This window comes from Callospermophilus lateralis, chromosome 11, assembly GCF_048772815.1.
Source record: "Callospermophilus lateralis isolate mCalLat2 chromosome 11, mCalLat2.hap1, whole genome shotgun sequence".
Taxonomy (NCBI): Eukaryota; Metazoa; Chordata; class Mammalia; order Rodentia; family Sciuridae; genus Callospermophilus; species Callospermophilus lateralis.
The window spans coordinates 33,519,681-33,540,524 of NC_135315.1; the positions used below are offsets into that span (position 1 = coordinate 33,519,681).

General features: G+C 34.2%; 1 protein-coding gene across 1 annotated transcript in view; it reads left to right on the forward strand.

Annotated features, from left to right (window-relative positions):
• Positions 1-20,844, forward strand: part of Vmp1 (vacuole membrane protein 1) — a 117,289-nt gene that overhangs the window by 16,418 nt on the left and 80,027 nt on the right. Inside the window, exons 2-5 of the mRNA XM_076869371.1 lie at positions 4,968-5,069; positions 7,051-7,186; positions 8,153-8,243; positions 10,342-10,452. Of these exons, the coding sequence (XP_076725486.1) occupies positions 4,994-5,069; positions 7,051-7,186; positions 8,153-8,243; positions 10,342-10,452 (414 nt within the window). The 5' untranslated portion in view covers positions 4,968-4,993. The remainder of the gene's footprint in view (positions 1-4,967; positions 5,070-7,050; positions 7,187-8,152; positions 8,244-10,341; positions 10,453-20,844) is intronic.

Sequence of the window (20,844 nt, forward strand, 5' to 3'; positions counted from 1 at the left end):
TGGCACTTAAAGGGCACTATAGAATGAATAAGTGAAATTTAAATTGATTGTATAGTTGTATGATTTTTTTTTCCTCCAGCTGTGTTTGACTACTCAGACAGATCTACTTGTGAATATAGGTGGTGCCAGCTTGGTGGTGCATACCTGTAATCCCAGCTACTAGGGAGGCTGAGGCAGGAGGATCTTAAGTTTGGGGCCAGCTTTGGCAACTTAGTGAGACCCTGTCTCAAAATAAATAAAAATAAAAATGGCTAGGGCTATAGTTCAGTGACAGAGCACCCCTGGATTCATTTTCCAGTACCAAAGAAGGTGGAGAATGCAGGTGGTTCCAGGAGCACTGCAGTTTTGCAGAGTTTTCCTTTATGTGTGATCCAGGAAGAGGAGGCAATGGAATTACGTTTTCAAAGGAATTAAAAACAAGAAATAAAGTAAAATCCTTTTGGAAATGGTTAAAATGCAAGAGAAGGCAGGGTGTGCTTTTATTAGCTTAACTGTTTAGAACCCTAGTGGTTCTTTTATTTTTGTTTGTTTGACTCATAGTTGGTTCTAACCATCCTCAGTGGTCAAAAATGAAAAAAAATATTTTAATGCCTCCATACACTTAATTGTTCACTACCCCAGCAGTTTTTTCTTTTGCTTGTTTGACTTCATGTTCTAGTTCTTTCTTTTGGGAATTGCAAAAGTTTTTTTAAATTGTGAGTTTATTTCATTGTGAAGAAGTAGACTGATTATTTCTTACAAAATTCCAGACTATTATTTTATGTTTTCTGAGAGAATTTTAGAAAAGGAAATGTCAGTTAGCTGTTCTTTTTTAGTATCTTGTGCAAGAACATATTATTTCCTCAAATAAAAATGCCTGTTAAAATATCTTGAGAACAAAACTTTCAAATAATTGTGCAATACCATTGTTACAAATATGACCTCAAATGGACCCAAGTTGTTTTGGATAAAACTTTTATCTCTTAAAGATGACACTATGGGAAAGAGTAAATAGGAAGAAATGAGGTCAGTATCAGAGTGTTTTGTGGGATGGTAAGGTTTTAGGATATTTTTTCATACTGCAAACCCTTTTGTGCTGTTTTTATCTTTTCACCCCAAATTAATTACGTTTTACTTATTGTGATGTAGGTGAATGTTGTCTGTTCATCTCCAAAAGATATTATCTACAGGGGTTGGTTGTCTTTCTGACCAGACTCTGAGTCTTTTGAGGACAGGTTCTTCATCTTGCTCATTTATAAGCTCACTTCAGTGCCCATTATAGACTCTAGTAGATTGAACAGCAATGGCATCATGGGTATAGTAGCAGTGAGGCATGAGCTGTGAAGTTGTTTTTCTGGTTTAGGTAGTTACCAGGATTATTGTTTTATATATTTTTTACCCTTTTGATGTATTGGCATTTATAGTTACACATGTGTATACACACAAACATACTATAGTACATTGGTACACGCTATTTTATCCAAAATGTTCAAACTTTTAAAATCCTGTAATTATTTACTTCAGGTTAATTGAAACCTATGCTTTATTTCTTGGTGTATAATCACTTTTCAGCATTTTGGCTAAGATCAAGTATATTTTTTATATTTATTTGTATATAGAGAAATAAAGGCAGCAAAATAAAGGTATTCATAAATTGATTGCATCTAAAAGAGGAGACCCTCTTGCAGTGATGAGTGTATGTTCTTTGTTCATTTTTTAGTTTTTCACTTATTTTCCCGTATGAGGCATAAATTTTTGGAAGTATTTATAATTAAATGTTTAGTCAAGGAATAACATAGTAGCAGCTAACAAACCCATTTCTATATCATATTTAGTCAGCTAAATCTAGCATGATACCTAGCTCTTTAGTTATTATTGCTGAATTTAAGGTGTTGGGATGGAGCTTTGTGGTATGGCACTTGCCTAGCATATAGGAGGTCCTGGGTTTGACCCCCTAATACTGGGAGGAGAAATTGCTAAATTAGTAGATGAGCAAACAAAGCTACTCAAGTATCTTATTAAGTGACTTCTTGAGTTTCTTTCTTAATAATAACATCCTTCAAATTCATAAATCTGCCCTTGAATTCAGAACTGTCGCTCAATCAGCTTGTATAATAGGAATTTTTGAGCTAGTTGTTCATGAGAATCCTTTTAAGCGTGGAGCTACTATTAAACATAGAGATAATGAGCTGCTGGAGCTGGAGCTCATTGTAGAGCGCTTGCCACGCAAGTGTGAGGCACTGGGTTTGATCCTTAGCACCACATAAAAATAAACAGAATAAAGGCATTCTGTCCATCTACAACTACAAAAAAAAATTGAATATAGAGATAATGCAAGTTTCATACAAAAGTATACCATTCTTTTCCTATGAATATATCTGAAGATTTCAGTAGTTCCTGTTTATGACTTTTTTTTTCTTATATAGTATCATTGAAACAATTCACACACCATACAATCACTTATTTAAACTGTACATTTTAGGGCATGAGTATGACTCAGTGGTCATGAGAATGTCCTAGCATGCATGAGGCCCTGGATTTAGTCCCCAAAATGACAAAGAATTTAATTAATTGATTAAACTGTACAATTTAGTGGTTGATAACATATTTACCACATTCGATTTTAGGACATTTTTACAACCTCAGAAACTCACAACTTATTAGCAGCCACTTCACATCTCTCTCTCCATGTAATCTTTTTGTTGTGTTTATGCCTATTCTGGACATTTCATGTAAATGGAAATCATAGTGTTGTGTTTTGTTACTGACTTTGTTTACTTAGCATAGTATTCCCAAAGTTCATTATTGCTGTATCATATATTAGTACTTGATTTCTTTTGACAGCTGGATAATGTTTTATTGTTTTGGTGTACCACATTTTTAAAAAAATTTTTTAGTTGTAGATGGGCATAATACCTTTATTTTTTATTTTTACGTGGTTCTGGGGATCGAAACCAGTGCCTCACGTATGCTAGGCAAGCGCCATACCACTGAGCCACAAGCCTGGCCCCAAGTGTACCACATTTTTTTTTTTAAAGAGAGAGAGAGAGAATTTTTTTTTTAATATTTATTTTTTAGTTTTCGGCGGACACAACATCTTTGTTTGTATGTGGTGCTGAGGATCAAACCCAGTGCCGCATGCATGCCAGGCGAGCACGCTACTGCTTGAGCCACATCCCCAGCCCCTGTACCACATTTTTTATTTTATAATTATCAACTGATAATTATTTGGTATTATCCATCTTTTGACTATTCAGAACAATGCTGCTGTGAACATTCATGAACAGTTCGTAGATATAAGTGTTTATTTTACCTGCAAATGGAATCGCTGAGTCATATAGTAATTATTTTTTTTTATCTTTTGAGGAACTGCTAGAGTGTTTTCCAAAGCAACTTATCGTTTTACATTTCCTCCCATAGTGTATGAGGTTCAGAGAGGTTCAGATTTCTCCACATCATCACCAACATTTCTTGTTATCTCCCTTTCTTTCTTTTTTTTTAAATATTTTTTAGTTGTTGATGGACCTTTATTTTATTTATTTATATGTGGTGCTGAAAATTGAACCCAATGCCTCACACATGCTAGGCAAGCACTCTTCCACTGAGCTACAACCCCAGCTCTCCCTTTCTTAATTCTAATAGCAATTCTAACAGCTATCAGGATGTATCTCATTGTGTTTTAATTTGCATTTCCTTGTAGATAAAAGTCTTAGATATTTTTTAATACAGTTATTAACCATTGGCTTATTTTGGGGGGGAATATATATTCATATCCACTATTTTCAGATTGGATTTTTTAATGTTATTGAATTATATGAGTTCATTTTATATTTTCTGTTATTTGTTTGGTTTTTGTGGTATGGGGAATTGAACCAGGGTCTTGGGTTTGCAAGGCTAGAACTCTTCCACTGTCCTCAGCCTTTTCCTTATATATTTTGGATAGACGCTTATAAAATATATGCTTTGCAAATATTGTCTCCCATTCTGTGCATTGTCTTTACATTTTTGTGATGATGTCCTTTGAAGCACAAAAGGTTTAATTTTGATAACTATTGCCTTTAATAAAAATCTGAACAAGTTTTTAAGATTGTGCTAAGGACTTAGCATCATAACCTTTATTGAAGTGAGGTGCTCTTTGAAGGGAAAGATTTGTTTTATTACACCTAAAAATGAATGATACAGTCACAGGCAATTTGGTGTTTTGCATAGAATAATTTACATGTTGAATTACAGTGATTTAAAGTAAAAACACACCTATGATATGAAGTATAATAGAACTAGAGTACATTTTACAATCATAAACATAATTTTTTTAATCTTCTATGCCCATAACAAGTCCAAGATAATTCAGTAAAATTGTTTCTTATATACAACTATCTGTAGTCTTGGATCTATGTGTTAAAATTTGTGATTTGGTGTAATACATTTTATTGAAGTAATGATAAAAGTACTGTGAAAGATTAAATGCAAGAAAGTAAAAATTATGAAAAGGTAAATTTCAAATAATATATGACATTAAGAATTAGAAGGATGTAGACATATAATTTATCAATATTTGATGGTACTAATACTTGATATCCTTATTTGGTGAAAAATCACCTCCAATTTTTTAAAAATATTTTTTAATTATACATGGACACAGTATCTTTACTTATTTTTATGTGGTGCTGAAGATTTAACCCAGTGCCTCACATATATGAGGCAAGCACTCTGCCACTGAGCCCACAACCCCAGCCCTCACCTCCAAATTTTAATCTGGGAAATCACTGGAATAAGTATTTGGAAAAGACTGAAAACTACAACCTTTTATTATAGCTTATTTTAGGATTTCTATACAAATTGTTTAAAATTTTATAAATCTTGGTTGAAAAGGGTAAATAGCAAATGGGTTATTACTGCCTTGTTATTCCTGTATTCAGTTTTATTCTGTCTTGGGTGCAAAGCAAAAGAATATAATATATTGCTGGATTTTATTTTATGTTTATTAGCTCCTCAAGAGTTACTGATCTATGAAATGGCAGAGAATGGAAAAAATTGTGACCAGAGACGTGTAGCAATGAACAAGGAACAACATAATGGGAATTTCACAGGTATAGTATAGATGATGATAATAATGCCAAACCTGTTAATTGAATACTCAGTGTCTAACTCTTCTCAGAACTTTACATGTATTAACTCAATCCTTAAAATGAACCTGAGAAGTAATTTTTATTCCCTATTTTCCAGAAGAGAAAACTGAGGCACAGAATTGTTAACTAACTTGCCCAAGGTTGTATAAATGACAGATGGCAGAGCCTGATTTGTAACCAAGTATTTTGCCTTCAAATTTTGAATTTAAAGTACTTTGGATTATAATATAATGCTAAGTTTATACAATGTCTTCATAGAAAGTGAACTAATTTAGACTTACTCTAGTATGCACAAGAGCAGAAACTTGTATTCTGACAGTAAATAATTGCAGAAATGTTGTTTAGATTGGAACAGAAGCTGGCCAGGTGTGAAAGACTATACCTGTAATCCCAGAAATTTAGGAAGCTGAGGCTGGAGGACCACAAGTTTGAGGCCAGCCCAGGCAACTTAGTGAGACCCTGTCTCAAAATAAAAAATTTTAAAAGGCTAGAAATGTATCTCAGTGGTAGAGTTGCCCCTGGGGTGGGGCGGGGGGTGTGGGTATTAACACAGAAGCACCTAGCCTAAATGTGACACTTCCTAAAATGTTTAGTTCTAGTCCAAATTCAATGTCTGAAATTTTCAGTATGATTTTTTTTTTAAAGAGAGAGTGAGAGAGAGAGAGAGAGAGAGAGAGAGAGAGAGAATTTTTTAATATTTATTTTTTAGTTATTGGCAGACACAACATCTTTGTATGTGGTGCTGAGGATCGAACCCAGGCCAAACGCATGCCGAGCGCGCTACCACTTGAGCCACATCCCCAACCCAGTATGATTTATTTAGGACACCCTCTACTAAAGGTTCCTATATCTGTCAAGGGCTGGGGATGTAGCTTAGTAGTAGCGTGTTTGCCTGCCATGCACAAGGCCATGGATTAAATCCCCAGTATTAAAGAGGAAAAAAACTTTTACTATTTAATCACAGATACTGTCAGGTAGTGGAGTTTGCAAAGGGCAAGTACTTTTCTCACTTCAGTTTTTTTCTAGATAACTGATTAAAAAGTGGCAGCTATGGGTCTAGAGTTGTAGTTCACTGGTAGAACACATGCTTGATGTGCATTGGGTTCAAACCCCACCACCAAAAAGAAGAAAAAAGGCAACTATTATACTTCATCTCCTTTCTGAGCCCCTAGATATTGTTGATATATAGTTGCCATTTCTCAAGATTCTAGGACTTGTCAATGGTTACCTGGGACATGGGAAAAATGTTTTAATCCAATATATTTCCAAGCACTCATACTTTGTACCATTCCTCTTCTAGATGACTTAAAAGAATTTATAACCAATGTGATCCTGCAATCTGTACACGTGGGAAAAATAAGAATTCATACCCCATTTGAATCAAATGTATGATATATGATATGTCAAGATCATTGTATTGTTTTGAGCAACCAAGAAAAAAAAAGAATTTCCTGCAGAATTGCCATTAATCGAAAAAGAAGCGATAGGCAGATAGATACACAGACAAATGAAATGCCATTGAGCTTTAAATCATGGGAATCTACTATGGTCCTTAGCTTTCCTTAACAGCTTTCAGACAAACTCTTAGTGGGGCTACCTATATTAATATTAATTGTGTTCCAGAGGTTGCCTCCTCTAGAGAAGAGTTGGTTTCACCTAAACTGTTTAAATTTGTATGATCCACATGTAAATTACATTGTTTCGACTGTTGAGATTTTGTGGGGTTTGGTTTTTGTTGTTGGTGCTAGGGATGAACCCAGGCCCTCATATAAATTCACATGTGCTAATCTTCCACTGAGCTACATCCTCAGCTGTACTTTTGAGATTTTATGTGCAGTCTTTCAGATGTAGGATGGAGAGCTGGATGAATTTTTTTAAGTGATTCAAATAAGTAAGTATAAATGTTAGAATTTCTGTTTTAATTTCTGCTGTTGTTTTGCAGACCCCTCTTCAATAAATGAAAAGAAGAGGAGGGATCGGGAAGAAAGACAGAATATTGTCCTGTGGAGACAGCCACTCGTTACCTTGCAGTATTTTTTTCTGGAAATCCTTATAATCTTGAAGGAATGGACCTCAAAGTAAAGAGTCTTCTACTTTTTATATAAATGTTATTTTCTAATTTTAGAAATCCTCAATCATCTCCTACTCCCTGCCATCTGCTCCATCAAAATATATTAAGTTAAATTTAGAATATTATCATAAGAACATATTTAGTTCTCCCTTCTATAGTTTGAAGAAAAATAGGGAATTTAGTTTGAAGAAAAATTAGGTGATGAAATCCATTTGCTCAATGTATTACTATAGTTGCCCACTGTCTCATGTTGAGTCTTGCAAGGGAGAACACTGAAAATATTTTGGTTTTACCTTCAAGAGAAAACAGGCCTGTGTGTATTAGATATACTGATTCTAAATCAGGACAAGGTTCAGCGTTTGTGGCACTTTTACTGATAATTTGAGCCAATGAATAAAGACTCTGCCATGAATATATGTTCTATCTTTAAGTTAGTACCTGTAAACACTGCTTTGAGTATCATAGAGAGCAAGTTCAACTTTTACACATCTTATCATTTTCTTGCTTGCCCTTCCAAGTTAGCTGTACTATTATTATCTTACATTTTTATGGTGCTTAGAGTTGATAAAGCACTATAACATTTTTCATCTCATTTAATTCTAACATCAGCTCCATGAAGAAATTAAAATAAGTATATAATTTTGATTTTAAAATAAAAATAAAATTGTATTGGTTAAATGTCTTGCTAAACGTACAACGCTAATCATCTCTAAACCAGGTCCTCATAGCTCTGTTATCCTCAGCTCTATTATGCTTCTCTAAATTAGAAGTTGGGGGTATAAACAAGATCAGGCTTTAGGTAAAGGAAAGGTGGGGTTTATGATAAGAAATTGAGTTCCATGCCCATGTGTCTTCCCTTGACTCCTTTCTGCACCCTACTTCAACAAATTGTTTTAGGAATGATGCATCTGAAAGTAAGATGACTGAGGTTTTTTGTTTGTTTGTTTGTTTGTTTGTTTAATTTGTTTTTAAGATTATGGCATCGTCAAAGCATTGTGGTGTCTTTTTTACTGCTGCTTGCTGTGCTTATAGCTACATATTACATTGAAGGAGCACATCAACAGGTACGAGATTTAGCAATTATTTTTAGTTTACACATTGTCTAATTTCAGAAAATTTCAAAATGGGACTAATGTGGGTTTCGTAGATTTTGTACCCTCAAAATTTAGGTTCAGTTATGTATTTTTAATTTTATCTGATAACATATCTTTTGGGGGGATTGGTATCAGGGATTGAATTCAGAAGCCACTGAGCCACATCCCCAGCCCTGTTTTGTATTTTATTTAGAGACAGGGTCTTACTGAGTTGCTTAGCACCTCGATTTTGCTGAGGCTGGCCTGGAACTTGTAATCCTCCTGCTTCAGCCCCATGAGCTGTTGGGATTATAGGTGTGCATCATTGCACTGGGCCATAACTGATATCTTAATGTCTTAAGATCATAAACTAAAAATATTCTTATATTGTTTCATGGCTGTCAGTATTCTATTTGGTATCTCTGATTCCATATTACCTTCAAATTTTAAATGTATCTTTCCCGACTCTGTTCAGTAAAAGCAACATGAAACCTTTTATCTCTGCCAAAGTTTTTATATCTTCTATAAAACTTTTTATATTTTCTATGAAAGTTTTTTATATGGTTTGGGTTTGTGGCTCAGCAGTAGAGCACTCACCTAGTATGTTTAAGGCCCTGGGTTCGATCCTCTGCACCACATAAAAATAAATAAAATAAAGGTATTGTGACCAACTACAACTAAAAAATAAATATTTTAAAAAAATTTTTGTATAAAACTTTTACAGTCTGTCCAAACAGGCCTTTTCCTAAGTTGAAAGTTAGATTTTATACTTGTAATCCCAGCAGCTCAGGAGGCTGAGGCAGGAGGATTGCAAGTTCAAAGCCAGCCTCAGCAATTTAGCAAGGCCCCAGACAATTTAGACTCTGTTTCCAAAAAAAAAGGAAAGGAAAGGGCTAAGGATGTGGCTCAGTGGTTAAGTGCCATTGGGTTCAATCTCTGGTAACAAAAAAAGAAAGTTAGGTTTTATTTGTTTGGAAAGACAGGTTCCTCAGCCTCTGGTCTGCAGGTACATTACTGATGGGAAAACAGGACATTTTGTTATTAAAATAATAAATTTTATTAAAATAATAAAACATTGTTCAAATAGGAAATGGTCTAAAATGGAATCATTTCATACTTTAAAGCTCTTTACTTCTCAGGGAGTTCTTATAGTTTTAAATGTATTTCTTTAAATAATATTTAATCTTTGCAGTAAACTAGCTTGCTAAATTTTACTTTCCAAAAATGGGTAGATTTCTCTAGAAACAAGTTTGGAATTCTTTCAACAAATATGTCTCCCATTGCACTTTATTTTGTTCTTGTTTGGAAAGCATCTTGGCGGGGCATGATAGCACACACCTGTAATCCCAGTGAGTAGGGAGGCTGAATTAAAAGGATCCCAAATTCAAGGTCAGCCTGAACAGCTTAGTGAGACCCTGTCTTAAATATAAAATGAAAAAGAACTAGAAATGTAGTTCAGTGATGAGAGTGCTTGACTAGTGTGTGCAAGGTCCTGGATTCCATCCCCAGTACCTCAAAAAGAAGGGGAAAAGGCAAAGCATCTTGATCTTAAATACAGAAAATTTATATTACCCACATTTTTACTTGGGTAATCAAAAATGTCTTCTATTCACAAATATTATATAATTGCCTCCCTTTACCATTGTGTATTATGCTTTTTTAAAGTTTTATAAGTTTTCAATAGCTTTAAAATTCTTATTATCTTATTAGTAATTTGCTTTTTCCTTTGTCTTCTCAAAGGAAAAAGAAACAAGAGCTTTATTCCATCCAGATAGATAAAATTTTATTATCTTAGCTATTGCATACTAAAGAAATTAGGCCTCTGAAGAGTTTTTGTCTTAATATTTTCTTCCTAATTGAAACTTTATTGGTTTGCCTTATTGTGGTGGTAGTATATACATACCATATTTCTGTATCAAGAATTCAGATTTTTCCTATATCGTGTACTACCAGAGAAATGAAAAGTTGTTCTCCATTTGTGTACAATGAATCGAAATGAATTCTGCTGTCATGGATGACTAATTAGGACAAATTAAAAATAAATTTTAAAAAATAATTCAGATTTTTCTCCATTCTTTTTGTTTTTCAGTATGTGCAACGTATAGAGAAGCAATTTCTTTTGTATGCCTACTGGATAGGCTTGGGAATTTTGTCTTCTGTGGGACTTGGAACAGGGCTGCATACCTTTCTGCTTTATCTGGTAAGAATAACTTTTTTTAATGAGCAAAAAATGAAAGAGTTTTATCTCTCTTTTTTTTAAAATTATATTTATTTTTGAGTTTTAGGTGGACACAATATTTTATTTTTCTGTGGTGCTGAGGATAGAAACTAGTGCCTCACGTGTGCCAGGTGAGCGCGCTACCACTTGAGCCACATCCCCAGCCCGAGATTTATTGGTACTTTTATTTCAGAAGTTAAAAGTTCTAAGATCTGTATTACCTTTTTTTTTTTTTTTTTTTTTTTTAGCATTTTTATCCTCAAATCATTACTTAAAGATTGATTTGAATTTTGTTTTGAGTTTTCTTTTGAGTCAAGAACTTAAAAAGTGGAAAAAAAAAACACTTAAGCCAATAAAGTTTATTTAAATTAGTTCAGACAATTTTATTCCTTCTGGATTTTGGAATAATGATTCTCATGTCATACCATTAATTGTTGTTCTATTACTTGAAGTTAATTTCCATGTACAAAATTCTGTGTAAGGCCAGGCATGATGGTTCACGCCTGTAATCCCAGCAGCTCAGGAGTCTGAGGCAGGAGGAATGCAAAAGTGAGGCTCTAAGCACTTAGTGAGACCCTGTCTCTAAATAAAATACAAATTAGGGCTAGGAATATGATTCAGTAGCCAAGTCCTCCTGAGTTCAATCCCAGGTTACCCCCCCCCCCCAAAAAAAAAATTCTGTGTAAGAATTAAGATGGATTTGGACAGTTTATTTTCTATATTAATCAGCAACAGAGAGATTATGTCTTTTCTCATATCTTCAAACACCTTATGTACACTTAGACATTATTTTAATATTCTTTTTTAGTGGGGAGGCACCTGGGGATTGAACCCAGGGCCTTGTGCATCAAAGCAAGCACTTTACCAACTGACCTATGTCCCCAGTCCTTATTTTAGTATTCTTACTGAATATAATTGATAAAGTATTACATTTGTAGAACTAAATGCTTTTTAAACCCTTGAACCAAAATATAAAAGTGCCCTGTCTGAAAAAAAAAATTTTTTTCTAATTGAAATTAAACAGAGTAAAGGTAAGTTTTTCTTATCATTCACAAATATGCCAAAAATAATATTAGAACTAGGACTAGTGAGAAAAGAGTGAGCAAGACACCTAGGGCACAAATTTATTCATTTATCCACTTATCTATCTATCTATGTATCCATTCATTCATTCATTCAGGTGGTGCTGGGGATAGAACCCAGGGCTTTGGTGTGACAGGCAAGTGCTCTATTCCTGCACTATATATCCCCAACCCCTAGGGCACAATTAGGCAGGGTTATGCAAGTACAGGGTTGATGTGTAAGTGCCTCATTAAATTTCATGCCCTAGATGCCTTACTTGTTTCACTCTGTTCCTATACCTGAAAAATAAATTTAAAACAATTCCATATTTATAAATAGTTTGATCTTCATTGGGGAAAAACGAGTGAAAGGGTATCATGGTGAGACTGATTGCTGAATAAAGTTCATCACTGCAAACACGTGCAATCTCTAAAACTACAATGAATTCATTTCTGAAACAGGTATGATAAGTGTTAAGGAGTGATTGTTTGTCTGCTTGGTTCAGAAGAGTGCTGAATTAATGATGTGAAGAATACTTTAGAAATTAATCTATAATGATAATTTCTCCAAGTCTATAGGAATTTAAAAACTTGGGATTTTAAGTCAGGCGCAGCTTCACACATCTATTATCTCAACTACTCAGGAGGTTAAGGCAGGATGCTCTTGAGTTTGTGGCCAGTCTCCACAAAATACCAAGACCCCTATCTTAAAAAACTTGGAATTTTAGAATTATGTTCATGTTTGCTTGCTGATTTTAGCTGAAATAGGTACATAAATCCTAAATGACATAATTCATGTCATTGTTTCTTTTATAAGTACTACATTCTTAGTAACATAACATTACATTCATCTTTAGAATTTGTTAAGGGAGAAGCAAAAAGAAGAAATGGCAGATTACAGAATTCCTTTCTGTGCTTGTCTAGACCTGTTCTGAGATTTCTTGGGAAAACCAGATTAAGAAACTCATTTTACTGGGTGCGGTGGCTCACTCCTATCTATAATCCCAGCGGCTCAGGAGGCTGAGACAGGAGAATCCTGAGTTCAAAGCCAGCCTCAGCAATGGCAACGTGCTAAGCAACTCATTGAGACCTTGTTTCTAAATAAAATACAAAATAGGGCAAGGGGTGTGGCTCAGTGGTTCAGTGCCCCTAAGTTTAATCCCCAGTACCAAAAAAAAGAAACTCATTTCAGGGCTGGGAATGTGGTTCAGTGATCGTGTTTGCCTCATATGCATGAAGCCCTAGGCTCAATAATTATTATATATAATATCCATTAACTGTATATAAAATATATTACATATTAAAATATATTAAAATTACATATAAAAGCTTTGTGGTGTTAGCAGTACCAATAGTAAACGGAGATTCAGAATGGTTCAAATTACTTTTTTCATTTTTAGATAAACTGAATATTTTTTATTGTTCTTTCATCAGTAGCATTTTTCTGTGACTAGCATTTAAGATTCTTTCAAATACCCTAAAGTAAAGTGTATATAAAATAACCAAATCTGCATTTTATGGACATTTAATTCTGCCTTTTGTGTAGGAAATAGGTTGATACGTTATTAACTAAAGCCCACAGTTTATATTAGGGTTCACTGTGTTTATAGTTTTTAGGCTTTTGACAAATGAATGGTGTTTTTATGTGTGTATATATATATATATATATATATATATATATATATACATATACATATACATATACTATTATAGTATCATGTAGAATAGTTTAACTGCCCTAAAAATGTCCTGTGTCCCACCTATTTATTTCTACTCTCCTCTACACTCTTACCCCCATCTCCAAACTCCTAGCAAAATGCAGTTTCAATGTTTCATGGCTTGATACCTCATTTCTGGTGGTTTGTTTGGTTTTTTAGTTGTAGATGGACACATACCTTTATTTTATTTATTTAGTGGTGCTGAGGATCAAACCCAGTGCCTTACATATGCCAGGCAAGCACTCTACCACTGAGCCATAACTCCAGCCCCACCTAATTTCTTTTTATTGCTGTTATTCCATTTTGCAAATGTATTACCACAGTTGTTTATCTGTTTAGTTATTGAAGACATCTTGGTTGTTTTCAAGTTTTGGCAGTTATGAATAAAGCTGCTGTAAACATTTATGTGCAGGTTTTGTTTGGAATGATTTTTTTTTTTAACTCATTTGAGTAAATTCCTAGAAGTGTATTGGTGGAGCATGTGCATTCATTGCTGGTATGGAGAGGTTGTCCTTCATGTATTAACCTTATATCTTGCAACCTTATTATAATCATGTGAAAGTTCCAAGATTTTTTGACAGTTTTTTAAGATTTACTATGTAGATAGTCATCCTCTACAAAGACAGTTTTATTTCCTCCTTCTCAGTCTATATAATCTTTATTCCCATTTCTTATCTTGCTATATTAGTTCAGTTTCCAGTATGTTGCGATGGGCAAAAGGTTCGACTTATGCCATCCAGGGGGAGAAATAAAGAATGTCCAGGTGCTTCTGCCGTTGTCAGTGCTTTATTCACTCAAATCACTCAATACAATTTCACTCTATAGGTTCTTAATCAAGAAAATCGACAATCCTTAAATATTAAGCACTGCAATAGACATAATTAATTCACAGCAAACAATTCTAGATTAATTAAGTCTAAGCACTGCAAACACACTTAATCATGACAGGCTAATGACAGACATTTTCTCTGCATGCAAGTGTCAGTTCAAAAGTCTCAAGCCTTAGGCTTTAAGTCCAGCAGATGCATACTCACTCAGACCGTGGTTATCACATCAAGAACAAAAGTAGGCTTTTCCTGGAGTGGAGCTGATGGCCAGCTAAGCCATACAACTGTATATCACCAGGGTCAAGATGTGGCTGTAGAGTTTGAGAGCTGTGAGGACCACACAGAGTATTAGGCAAACGACAAGTGATGGGATGTCAGTACAGGTCTTCATTAGGCTCTCCAGCTTGTGTGCCTCAGTATCAGCTTGCTGAATGTCTGTTAATTTGCTCTATTATTTATATTAAGTTTTGGGGCTTTTGACCCCCCTTTCAATCCTTATCAGCTTCCACCGGATTTCTCAGTGAAATCATTTACCCTGGGGTTAAAAACATCTGATCCCGTGATCCCCACCCTGATTTATTGTGAAGCCAGAGGCTTCACTGTGAGTTTATCAGGGTGGGGGGAAGTGACTTGTTTGTGCCTGAGAGCCACACTGGAGGGTTCCATTAGCCAGCCTGTAAGACTGTAAAAACTGGAGTTTTTAAAATGGAGTTGCTTAGGCTCAGGCCTAAGGACATCCTCACACAGTATGATATTGAATAAGATGAGAGGGGCATCTTGCCTTGTTCTCAATCATAAGAGGAGACCTTCTACTTTCTCACCCTAAAGTATGTTAGCCTATGTTAGGTGAAGGTTTTTGTAGATTTTTTTTTATGAAATTGAGGAAGAACATCTCTATTCCTATTTTGCTGAGTTTCTTTTTTTTTTTTTTTTAATCATGAATCACTGTTGGAATTTGTAAAAAAACAAAACACTTTTCTTAAAAGAAGACTACAGCAATCAGAAGTAGATCAAAAGCCAATAAAGCACAAACAAGAAAATGAGTATATACAATTGGAGAGTAATCTGTTAAACTTCATTTAGTTATATACTGGTTTTGATTTTTCAGTTGATTTGTTGAGATGAAAATCAAATTACAAGAGGTTAACTACTACCAATAACAAAAAGCAGAAGCATCAGTGTCATGCTCTGTTATACTAATACTGCCTGAAGTCAGTTCTATTAATTTTAACCCTTTTCTATTTTTATGGTATCTGACCAATAGGAAGATTTTGTATTCTCACACTTTTGAACTCTAGCCATATTGTTTGCTTTGACCAGTGAAATATGATCATAAGTAATAATTTGCTTGGAATCTTTGGGTTGTTATTGTAGCATTGTCTAGTTTATCCTGGTAGATTAGCTAACATCAATTAAATATTTACTATGTGTTAGGCTCTGTGATCATATCTTTAGCATGAATAATCTCAGTTCTCCCAAAGAGCCAAGATAGTCAGTTAGTAACCAATGGTGTATCGAATAAGGGTAAATTATCAAATGTATGATGTGAATCTTGGCCAAGAATAGAAAAATAGGAAAGTAGAGGCAAAGCAGAGTCAAAGGTTTTAAATTTTTATTTGTGTTATTGCTATTCCAAATAATTTTTGACCAGATGTTTTTAATTTACTATTTTCTAGGTATAAATGGTGGACAGAATTTTATTCTTATAGATCACATTTCTTTTGTTTTATGTCTAGGAAATGTAATTGTATTTGGAAGTCTTAATTCTGCTTTCATTAATATAATCCTCATTTAGGGAAATGTGACAATAACATTCTCATGCCTACTTTTTTGTGCTGATGAAACAGATACCTCTGCCATTTATTCATATAACTCCTCAGTCCAGATACAAGTGACCATGTTAGAATAGTAGTCTGATCAGAAATATAGGCCTCCTTTTGACAATAATTTGAAGTAAAATGTGTGAAAAAGAAACCAGTTTTAACAAAGAGAAGAGATTTAGTCCATTCTTTTTCATGTTTCTCTTTACTGGAAATCATAGCCTTAAAAGTTTTTCATATTTTAAATTCACTGATTCCCCCAGTGTGGAAGTTCTTTTTTGGAAGTATCATTTAGTTAATTATAATTGATCATATACTAAATGGTCACCTACAAGAGTTGTATTTTGCGAGGCACAGTGCTCATGCGTGTAATCCCAGTGGCTTGGAAGGCTAAACCAGAAGGATTGAGAATTCAAAGCCAGGCTTAGCAACTTAGTGAGACCCTGTCTCTAAATAAAACATAAAAATGGGCTGTGGATATGACTTAGTGATTAAGAGAACCCCAGGTTTAGTCCTTGGAATAAAAAAAAAAAACAAGAGTTATATTTTCTGAAATTTTAGATACTTAAAATGGAAAAGTTATCTTGATTTTTCAATTTGTCTATAAAGTTGCACTCATTTTCAAATTTTTTTACAAAGTGTTGGGATTAGGGATTGAATACAGGGATATTATACCACTGAGCTGCATCTTAGTCTTTTTTATTTTTAGTAGGTTCACACTAAATTGCTGAGGCTCACCTCAAATTTGATCTTCCTGCCTCAGCCTCCCAAGCTGTGGGGATTACAGATGTGTGCCACCATTTATATTTTTAGGTATAATTGAAAGTTTGTAATTTGAAATTCAGATGTCCTGAAAGTCCTTATCACTTCTTTGAACATTAAAAGTAAGAATTAGTATTTGTTTGATCTGCATAAAATTTCATGACATCACCTGGCGAAAAATTGCTAGTTTGGACTACCATCAATTTTTTTTTTTTTTTTTTTTTTTTTTAGAAAGAGAGATTTTTTTTTTTTTTTTTTGGTAGATGGCCACAACACAGTGCCTTTTTGTTTATGTGGTGCTGAGAATCGAATCCAGGTCCTGCCCATGCTAGCGAGCGCTCTACCGCTGAGCCACAATCACAGCCCCTGCCATCAGATTTTGTCAGTTGATTTGAAGACAGCATAAATTTGTTTGCAAGACACCAGATATCTAGCCAGAAATGAAAAGTTAAATATTGTTTATGCCTAAATAATGGTTGATAACCAGCAAGAAGGTGACAAAGGGAAAGCAGTGGCTTTCTTTTCTACATTGCTCCAGGGTAGTTAGTTGGACCACTACATATCTGTTAATATTATTGATCAGCAAATGGCTTCAAAAAGTGTGCTAATTCACCTAGACATTATAATTGTTATTGTATGTCTGTGCAAATAAGCAATTTTTCTGGCAGAAAAGGACCTGTGATATTCTTCAGATTTTCCAAAGAGACTGTAATCAATAAAAGATTTAAAAATTACTTTTAGAAATTTTTTCTTCTTTTATCTGTATGTGGCTGCCACTAGGTGGCATTGCTAATATAACCAATATACTGTACTTTATTTGCAAGTTCCTTTCTGGATAAGTATATATTTGTTAGAATAGCTTCATTCAGAAACCAAACCATCAAATGGCTCTTCCTAGTTTGGAGACATATTGTATTATTTTTCTATATTCAACACCTACAAATTTTATGTACATCAGAGCAGTTAATACATGTGAGTGAAAATATTTACATAATAGTTTCCCACATTCATTAATAGTTCAGCAATTATCAGCCTTTTATCTATTGTAACATGTATTTCCACGAAGAACATAACTCGTAGCATGCCAAGACTCACGTATAATGCCAAACTGACTAACTTTCAATTGTGTCACTTTCTTTAAATTAAGAATATGCAAGTAGCCAGGTGCATGCGTGTAATCCCAGTGGCTTGGGAAGTTGATGCATCAGGATTGAAAGTTCAAAGCCAGCCTCAGTAAAATCGAGGCACTAAGCAACTGAGACCCTGTAGGTGCTCCAGAGTTCAATTCCCAGTACCAAAAAAAAAAAGCAATTGATCAAAAGTATTTTTGTGGGACTGGGGTTGTAGCTCAGTGGCAGAGCATTTGCCTCACATTTGTAAGGCACTGCGTTGGATCCTCAGCACCACATAAAAATAAACAAATAAAATAAAGGCATTCTGTTCATCTACAAAACTTTTAAAGAAAAACTATTTTGTTATTAAGCTAAAATCTTTCATTTCTTTCATGAGAGGAAATTGAGCATGTGGATTCACATAACAGGGTTTGAATGTCTACTCCATTATTAGCTTCATGATAGTTGACAGATTTCTTAACTTTTAAACCTCAGTTTATTCAATATAAATGGGGGTAATATTTACCTGAAAAGGTGGATAAAATTGTAAATATATGTTTAAAAGACATCAAAATTTGAAAGAAATTAAAAGAATAGTAAGGCCAATATCTAAGGTCAAAGAGGGTACTGAGAGGAGAGGCTGGCCAGGGATAGACCCTGACAAACCATACGGGCTTTAGATTACAACCCTAAAGGGTTACACTTTAAAAGAAAGGATGAACTAGATATAAATCAGCCGTAGTAAATACTGAAACTCAGGTTTAAATAATCTTATCTGCTTAGAATTGCTAATGGCCCAGACACTCACTAGACACAAACTTAAATCTGGAGGAGAATAAAATCATCCTAGGCTTTACATTATATTTTTTATATATATAGAGTCCCAGCACTCACAAAAAAGTAATCAGATATATAAGGACATAAACTAATTTCATCAAAAACAAAGCAAGAGAAAGGTTGAATGTGCATACATATAATGCCTAATGTTATTGGACATGTGCTTCAATCCAAAATTAGTATGTTCAAGTATTTTTTTTTTTTTTAATTTTTGTACTATTGGGAAGGTTTGATGGGGTTTTATTTGTTTCTTTGTTGGTGCTAGGGATTGAACCCCAGGAGTGCTTTACCACTTAGTTACATCTCCAGATCTTTTTATTTTTTTATTTTGAGACAAGGTCTCGCTAAGTTGCTTAACCAAATTGTTGAGTGTGGCTTTGAATTTGAAATCCTCCTGTTCCAGCCTTCCAAACTGCTGGAATTATAGGTTTGTGCTACCGTGCCTAACAACTTCGGTCATTTTAACAGAAGATTGAAAACTAAAAAAGCCAAGTGGAAGTTTTAGAGTAATGTTTTTTTTTTAAATAACTAAAATTAAGACCCATTTAATGGGCTTTCATTTGACAGAGCTAAGAGAGAAAACTAATAAACTATAAAATGGGCCAGAGAAAAATATCCAGAACAAAAAAGGAAAGATGGCGAAAATGACATGCTATCATTTTGTGGAAGTCATCTAACAGCAGAATGGTATCATTTTTTTTTTAATATTTTTTAAATTGTAGATGGACACAATACCTTTATTTTATTTATTTATTTTTATGTGGTCCTGAGGTTCAAATCCAGTTCCTCATATGTGTGAGGCAAATGCTTTGCTGCTGAGCCACAATCCCAGCCCCGGAATGGGATCTTTAAAGTACTCTTAGAAAATGTCTACTAACAGAGGATTCTACATGTAGTAAATAATCACATCAGTAGTGTAAAATAAAGATATTTTCCTAGCTGGGCATGGTGGTATACACCTTCAATCCCAGCAACTAAAGAGGCTGAGGAAAGAGGATCACAAGTTTGAGGCTAGCCTCAGCAACTTAACAAGACCCTTTCTCAAAATAAGAAATAATAAAGGGCTGGGGATGTAGCTCTGTAGGAGAGCATCCCTGTAGGTTCCATCCCATCCATCCCAGTACTACCAAAAAAAAAAAAAAGATTTTTCCATGAAATGGAAATAGAATTTGTCACCATGCTAATCCAAAAATTTTTTGGATTGGTTCAATCCCCAGTACCATAAAAAAATGAGTAAATAAATAAGTATTTCATAAAATTGTTACTGTACTAACTTATTTCAGTTTTCTTTAAAAACCCTGAACAGGTAACTGGGTTTTTCATACCTCACTGGCAAAGCATGTATGAGGCCCTATTCAATTCCCAGCACTACACACAGGAAAAAAATCACTTTATTATAAAAGGAATTAAACATATAGAACTGAAGAGATGTTTATATAAATACTTATACTGCAGATCATTGTAACAAGTATTATTATAAAATTATTATAGAACCCCTAAAATAGGGAAGAATTTGCTTGGAGAAAGAAATAGGGACACTTCATGAAATGAGTTTGTTGATGGAAAGGCATAGGAGAATGTAGAATTCCTACTCTCTTGTAAATGAGCCCCATGTAAGAAAATGATTCTAAACTATAGAATGCTCTGAAAGTCAGACTAGAGAATTTAGATTTTATACGTCCCCAAAAAGAAAAGAATTAACATTTACATTTTAGAAGCATAACTCTGTCAGCATCATGTAATATATTTTTTGTGGGGAAGAGACTGAAAGTAGACTTCATTTAGAAGGTGCCCAGTTAGAAGACTATGTCCAAGGTAAACTCTAATGAATGCCTGATCTAAAGAAAGACAGTAGGAAAGGTTTCAAATATTGGGGAATGGATAGAGTATGGGAGTACAATTAGCTAAAATAAGAAAAATGTAAGCTTCACTTCTAAAATAAGAGCTCTTTGAGGATCAAGTGGTTTTTTTTTCTTGCTGTTATATTGCAAGTGTCCAGAACAATGCCTGTTGTGTGGTAGGGTGCTCAATAAGTATATGTTGAATAATGTAATTAAACTAAAATCATGAAGCCTACGTAAGGAGGAATAGACAGAATAATTGGACTTCTTTTATTGGCAAAACATTCTATCCTAACATCTGAGCCTTAATTGTGACTATTGATGAAAAACAATCTAGTCTCTATACAACTTTCTCCTAGTTTGCAAGATAGTTTTATATTGAGAATTAGTACATCC